The sequence below is a fragment of the Penaeus vannamei genome, chromosome 16 (assembly GCF_042767895.1).
Source record: "Penaeus vannamei isolate JL-2024 chromosome 16, ASM4276789v1, whole genome shotgun sequence".
Classification (NCBI taxonomy): Eukaryota; Metazoa; Arthropoda; class Malacostraca; order Decapoda; family Penaeidae; genus Penaeus; species Penaeus vannamei.
Genome location: NC_091564.1, coordinates 8,910,187 through 8,917,686, shown reverse-complemented (window position 1 = coordinate 8,917,686; position 7,500 = coordinate 8,910,187). Strand labels below are relative to the sequence as shown.

The following is a 7,500-nucleotide window of genomic DNA, read 5'->3' as shown; positions in this document are numbered from 1 at the left end:
TAAGCCTTTGACATGCACATTCTGGCTTAAGAGAACTGCTGCTAATTCTTCTTTGACAGTTAATTGTCAGGGAGGCATGTCAGATCTGTATTGCCAGATATCATCAATCAGTCAATTAGTCAATCAATTTCATCACAATTATTGTCTTCATTATTGGTGTTACTGCCATTATTGTTATTTTTCATTTTTTTTGGTTACTTTTGTTAATTTTTTTTTATTTTTGTTAATTTATTATTATTGTTTTTATTATTGTTATTATTGTTATTGTTATTGTTATTGTTATTATTATTGTTATTGTTATTGTTATTGTTATTATCATTATCATCAACAGTATTATTATTTTCATTGTCATCATTATTATCATTATTATTAGTATTATCAGTAGTGTTAGTGTCATTATCATTATCATTATCATTATCATTATCATTATCATTATTATGATCATTATCATTATTATTATTATGATCAAAATCATTATCATCATTATTATTGTTTCTGTTGTCAGTAGTAGTAGGAAGAAATGAATTGATTTATCACTTTCATATTTTCTGGAAAACAAGTCCCTGTGTGTCAGGGGGTCACAAAATAATATTGAGGAGTTGCAGGATTCTACAACCTTATTTCCTTCCTCTTCCTTCTCCTCCTCCTTTCTCTCACTACCCATCCTAACTCATCATAAAGGCATGTTTTTTATATATGCTTTCTTTTGTAGTCTATGCATGCTGTTTTTACTGTATAAAGTTCTCCACACCAATAATCTTGGTAATATTGATAATAGTTGCTACGTTGCTGCTTGGGGGAGTGGGTTGTGAATCTGTTGAAGCAATTTGTAGAGGTTGCAGCCAAAAAAGTTTGAGAACCGCTGCTGTATATGATGTATTGGTTTTGAATTGATGTGCAATGCTGGTGAAGTAGTTTTTAGAAGACCTGAAGTATTTTGATTTCTTTGGTAATGGCAATTCCTCAATATAATCTACTTAGGTTCTTTTGCGCAGGAAACATTTTCCTAGGTTTAATAGTACTCTTAAAATCAAAAGAAAAGAAGAAAAAGATTAAGGAGTTTGCAAATTATAATCACTTTTTAAGTAATGCATAATCCTAGACTAATAATCATATGAAAAGAATGTTGGGTTCTCATCATGTATGAAAAGTTGTATGTTCATGTCATTCATCATTCATTCATTCTGGATGTTTGTTCTCACGGGTTTTCTGCAGTGTCACCAAAGCTCGAATCCATTGCCTTTTATCTAATCTTCATTCTTTATCTCTTATGATATAGGAGCGTCTTATCTTGCTGTCATTTTACTTGTTTATGTATTATTATTATTGTTTATTGTAAGTTTCATTCAGAAATTACAAAATTGATTTATGTACTACTATGGAGACAATAAAACTTAAAGTAGAAGAGGATTATCGTATTAGTGCTTTTGTGTTATTGATAAGGTATCCTTTCAAGTGAATGTTCTTCCATTGGAATTTGTGGGAGCTGTCATTAACACATGCTCTTTTGTTTTGCTAATGCGGAAGTCTTTACTTAAGTGTATTAAGATAATGTAGTGACTTATATTGTTGTGTTGACTTTTATTTCATATTTGTTTACTTTGTTTGACTTGTTTTTAGAAACTGTATATTGATAACAAGACCTTTAACTTTATAGATAGCAATTTGAATTTGATCAAAATGGAGTTTTATCTGTAATGGTAATCTGAATAACTGTTATCAATTTCGTTTGAGCACTTTATTGAGGGAATTTACACCTGTGCAATAAATTGTCAACAGATCTATAATAGAGATGGTAGTGGGAAGAACTTTTATAAATCTCATCTAAGTACTTTATCTAAGCAATTTACAATAAATCTGTGCAGCTGAGTCACTATAAATATTGTGTATAATGTGAAGTCGATGCCTTTCCAGGTGAAGCCAAGAATCTTGTGTTGCGCAACCATGGCAATGCTGGGCCACGAGATGTGTATTGCACCATCTCTTTGGACCAGGAGGAAATCTTTCGTTCAGCGACAGCAGAAAAGACACAAGAGTATGTACTTTTTTTTTTCTTTTTTTTTTTGTATTGAATTTTATTTTTGCCATTGTGTATTGACAATCTGTTTAAAATGTATTTTTGGGTTTTGTCTATAAGAGAAAAATATTGTAATTTTGCTGTTATTAATATTCCTTGTGGCATTGTGTTGCCTGATGGCAAGAGATATTTAGGTGTAGAATATTTGGGTTGTTTAAGTGAAAATTTTTTTTTTTTCACATATGTATTTTTCAAATAACCTAAAGAAAAAAAGAAAAAAAGGACTTAGAAAAAAAATCTAATTACTTACATGTTGCTATAGTAAGGGTCAGAGTTATATGTGGGTTAAGTAGTATAAGACTTTTTCTTATTTAGAGGGAATATTAACAAAGTAGAGTTTACTGGTGCCTTCTTTTAATATAAATTAGATTTTTTTTTTTTTTTAATAGATTTTACCTATATATTTATAACTGTGCAATTTAACCATCCTTTTTTTCACTGTGCTAAAAAAAGGGAACTGCAGACTGCAAAAATAAATAGAGGTCCCTCTGAAATTTGAATACTTTGATCAATAATTGGGTGGTGACTTAAAATTTCAGAATAATTGAGACAAGGATTTTTCTGTATGCAAGAACAAAAGTATTTCATTCATCTAAAAGAAAGAAAGAAAGAAAGAAAGAAAGAAAGAAAGAAAGAAAGAAAGAAAATCTTGACCCCCAAGCCAAATGGTCTCTTTTGATAAATATAAACTAGTTAAAATGCTATTATATGAATATAGTCTTGTTAAAACCCTGGTTTGTTATTCTCTAGATTACTCCAGATGGCACTGGAATGCTACTCCATTATCATCCTAATCTTATTTCCCCGCCTTATCACTTCTCGTATATTTCAGCCTCTCAGCCTTCTTTGGGGAAGAGTTCCAGTTTGACATTCCGCGGGAGTTCCGCTTCCTCTCCTTCTATCTCTATGACCGTGACCGCCCTATGAAGACAGACAAGATCATGGGCAAAGTGTCCATCAAAAAAGATGATTTGCACAAGTATCACGGCAAGGACCAGTGGTTTCCCATCACGCCTGTCGATGCAGATTCAGAGGTCCAGGTAGGCTCACTTAGAGGAAGTTTGAATGTTATATCTTGAGATGCATTTGTTCTTTGGGATTTCATGATGCATTACTTTCTTCAACTCACTTAAAACTATCTCTAAAAGTGAGCTTTTCTCTCCACAGGGCAAAGTACATGTGGAGGTCAAGTTGCTGCTTGTGGAGATAATGAATGATGGGTACCCACAGCATATGGTGTCTGTCAAGTAAGCAAAGCTCTTCTGTTTGTCTGTACTCACTATTTGTGAAATATAAAATGGAAGAAGAAAAATCTAAATGTCTCTTAGAAAACATGTTTTTTCTCATTTTTATTTTTCTTACTTTTTTTCTCTGTCTTTCTCAGTTTATCATTTTTGTTCTTACTCTTTTTTTTACTCAGCTTTTCTCTTTCTCTTTCCACACCTCTCACTGTCTCTCCAGTCCCTTACTGACCCAGATACCATACTTCCACTTTCCAGGATCCAGGAGTGCAGTGACCTGGCAATTATCAATGGTTGCTGTGACCCCTTTGCCACTGTCACCATGCACTACACAAACAAGAAGCAAGAGTCCAAGAGAACGAAGGTCAAAAAGAAAACCACGTGTCCCAACTTCAATGAGACCTTTATTTTTGAGGTAATTTTTTCTATTGCTAGTTTCTTACATATTCATTTGTGGCACATTTTGTCTATGATGTACTGTAGCTGATGTGATGTTACATCCACATTAAACTGCTGGGGTACAGTCCTCCCAGAATGGATTGTAAAAGAATTGATTGTACACCAGTAGCATTATTATGGGTGTAATGGGGATATGTTTCTAGCCACAAAAAATGAGTTATACATAAAAAAAATCCAAACCATCTCAAAAGTACTATTAACAATGACTGTTTAAACAGAGAGTTTTTAAAAGGTTTTCCTTCTTATTAAGCCCTTTTTTTGATGGACTCAGACATTGAGGTTGACGTAGATAGTGATCCTGGGTGTGTTAGTGATGACAAGATTGAGATACTAGACATATCTGAACTCTATCCCCCTCTCACTCACTCCATGCTCATTCCACTCATTCGGACACTCCTACTCCATATATTCTACACTCATTTACAGACTCTGACAAGTATGCCACACTTTTTACTCACATCAACACTCATCTATGCAATCATTCATAAGCACTTCAGATTTTATTGACAAACACTATTCTCCTATATTCTAAAGGAGTGAGAGGACAGAAATACCTTATTATATTTAGCTACAAACGTTTTGTAGTTATGTGTTGTATTGTTGGTAATAGGATTATTACTGATTATTACATCATGATTATATTGGAAATAGAAAGATTATGCAAAAGAATGGCAATATCTTTATGATTTTTTCTTATAAAATATATGTTTGCTGGTTCTGGAAAGTTTATGAAATTTTGATTCTTGCTTCTTCTTATCTGTTGCTGAAAATGTTGCATTAAGATGATAGCAACATATTTTTTATATATATTTTTTTAAAACTTTGTCTGAGTAACTAAAGATTTATTTTGGAGTAGCTATAGGCTTACATATTTATATATACTATTTATACTTATCATGTTAATCAAACATTTGGGATGCCATTGATATATAGCTTGTGCCAAGTAGATTTTCTGGCTGATAAAAGAAAAAAAAAAGATGATAACTGCTTGCGGCTGGGCCTCACCGGATAGCCACAAGCCAGTGTGCCCAGATTAATCCATGTACAACGGGTGTCCCTCATATGAGACACCTGGAAAAAAAAATTGCTGGGCGTCCCGCTGGTGTGACACTGTATCGGGGCTTGCACTCTAACTCAGCAGCGGGCTGCGGCTGGTGCATGGGCAGAGTCCGGGCCAGCCCTGTGCGCCAATTTTGTATCTGCCCGGAAACTTTTATTTTCAGCTTCAAAATATACCTGCATTAGTGGGTTAAGAGGGTTAATATCTTGTTGATGATTTTGGCTCTATAACAAATTCCTTAACCCAAAGTGCGCAGGCTTTTTTGGTGTCCGCTTGGGCCGCGAAAATGGGGCTTATCTGTATGGGCCAGACATATGCTCCAGGGTTTTTCTCTCTTTGTGCTCACCTCAGTGACTCACTTCCCAGCCACTTGCCAAAATTTGATGAGCATGATTGGTTTGACATCAATTTTTAAAAATTTATGTGGTTTTGTATTTTCATAGAGTGTTTTTGACCATGAATAGAAGAATCAATATTTTAGGGGAGCATAAAAATTTGGAATCATTCAAGCGTGTGTGCACACGCATATGCACGCACATGCGCACATGCATATGCACGCACATGCGCACATGCATAGGCACACACACACAGACACACACGCGCGCGCAAGCACACATGCACACACAAACGCACGTGCACATGAAATTGTAAAAGAGAAAGGAGAGTGAGAGATGAGAGAGAATAGCGAAAAAACAGTTTTTAAAAAAATTTGCAGATTTTGCGGGTTTTCGGCGTGTATCCTCAATTTGTTCTTATGTAAATTATTTCACCCGCGAACTGAGCCCAGGCTGCCATGGCATCTGCAGGGTTGCGACCCGCGGGTTAGGCCCAGCTCCGCCATGGCATCATAGGAGATACCACCCGTGGACAAAGGGTTAAAAAAGACCATTTCCTCCTAGAGAAGTAGTATTTAGAATGGCTATTATTTTAACATGCAAATCAATTTGTCATTTTACGTAACTACTACTTTTATCAATTTTTTCTAAATGCTATGCTCCCCCTAATCCCACAATAGCAGAGTGGCCAACGAGGTGGGAGTCAGGACCGCGAGAACATGTACAGCCTGGTGGATGAGGATGCAGGATTCCAGGAGGTGCGTGTAGCCCTGTGGCATGACTGCACTGGCATGTTCGGCAATGTGTTCCTCGGGGAAGTCAAAATCTCCCTTGGCAGCCTCTCTCCGCCTCAAGAACGCAATGCTTGGTGAGTCATTATAGGTGTTAGCTATTATGGTGTGGATGTTTGTGATTTTGCATTTATGTTAGTGATATTTTGAAGATACATGTTTATATTAGTGATATTTCTATTTTGGGCTGCTTACTGTTTGATTGGAAACTTAGAGGATTTTTTTTTCCAGTAATAGAAAGAATATACAAGGTCAAACTAGAAATTCAGTGCAGTCTATACAAGTCTGGATAAGAGGATTTCATTAGCTAGTGTGTTATTTCATAGTTATAGTGATATTCGAATCTTGGAATTTTCTCTACCTCCACATACCCCAGATATCCCAATCATTTTTCATAATTTTTTCTTATTTTATCGTCCACAGGTACTTTCTCCAGCCGAGAGACTCTGCGGGGAAGCACCACAGGGGGGACCTGGGAACCCTGAGGCTAAACCTTCACTATACCTCCGATTATGTTTTCTCTAGTCAGTCTTACGATTCTCTGCGTAACCTCATCCTACAAAGTGCTGCAGTGGAGGTATGTTATTTTCTTTTAGTAGGGATCCCTTGTATTGGCTTTCATACTTACTTGGAGGGACTTGTGTTTATGTGTAAAGAATGAATATGAATATAACTGTGATGAGGATATAGTTAAATAGTATTTGTTTTTCAAGGGTTTGTTGGTGTAATGTTAAGTTGGCAGAATATTTAGGAACATTATTCTGCCTGCATTTTTAAATATTAGGGTATCATTAAAGTGATAATTAATAATATGGGTAGGTAGGCCCCCTCCCCCATATTCCCATTTAATCCCTGACCCATGAAGTTTAAGTTTCCTTCCTTCCCCCCTCATATAGCCAATCACATCTTCGGTGGCCTGGCTGATGGGGGAGGTGGTGAGCCAGAAGCAGGATGTGGTGCAGCCGCTCACCCGCGTCTTCTTGCATCATGGCCAGGTGGTCCCCTTCATCTCTGCCCTTGCCAAGCATGAGATTTCTAAAATCACGTAAGTTAATTGCAGCCATATGGCTTCTTTTTTTTTTTTTTTTTTTTTTGAGGAGCTTTGGTTTGGAGATAAGGAATAGGTGTGAATGTGTTGAAAGCATGTGGTTGTATGGTGTAGTGACAGCAGGCTACCCCCCTTTGTAGTGTTAGTTACTTCTGGGTGCATTGGAACCAAAGGAGGTATAGGAAATTATACATTTTGTAATTCTTTGCAATTATAATCTAAGATTTTCATGAATATAGCTTTGTAGTGCAAAGTTATATTTAGGAAAGCTCTAGATTCTGATGGCAAACAAACTATGATATGTAATCGGTTAGGGTTGACAAATGCAGCATCACTAAGAAAGACTCCATATTTGGGTGCTGCATCTAGATGTGAGGCCCATTAGTGTGATGTTGCATGTAACAGCCCCTTAGGCAGTGGGAATGGGCTATACCTGGTGAATGATGTTAGCTATGTAAGGATTCTTTTTATGTGTTTTCTTCTTCTTTC

At 36.1% G+C, this 7,500-nt stretch overlaps 1 protein-coding gene across 2 annotated transcripts in view; it reads left to right on the top strand.

The window, feature by feature from the left end:
- RasGAP1 (Ras GTPase activating protein 1) overlaps positions 1 to 7,500 on the top strand; it is a 23,431-nt gene that overhangs the window by 1,646 nt on the left and 14,285 nt on the right. The window contains exons 2-8 of one of the 2 annotated variants that reach the window (XM_027352215.2): positions 1,915 to 2,035; positions 2,910 to 3,117; positions 3,245 to 3,324; positions 3,577 to 3,733; positions 5,856 to 6,040; positions 6,387 to 6,540; positions 6,860 to 7,008. In XM_027352215.2, the coding sequence (XP_027208016.1) occupies positions 1,915 to 2,035; positions 2,910 to 3,117; positions 3,245 to 3,324; positions 3,577 to 3,733; positions 5,856 to 6,040; positions 6,387 to 6,540; positions 6,860 to 7,008 (1,054 nt within the window). Of the gene's footprint in view, positions 1 to 1,914; positions 2,036 to 2,909; positions 3,118 to 3,244; positions 3,325 to 3,576; positions 3,734 to 5,852; positions 6,041 to 6,386; positions 6,541 to 6,859; positions 7,009 to 7,500 lie in introns of both variants that reach the window. The other variant, XM_027352214.2, reaches the window with a different exon arrangement.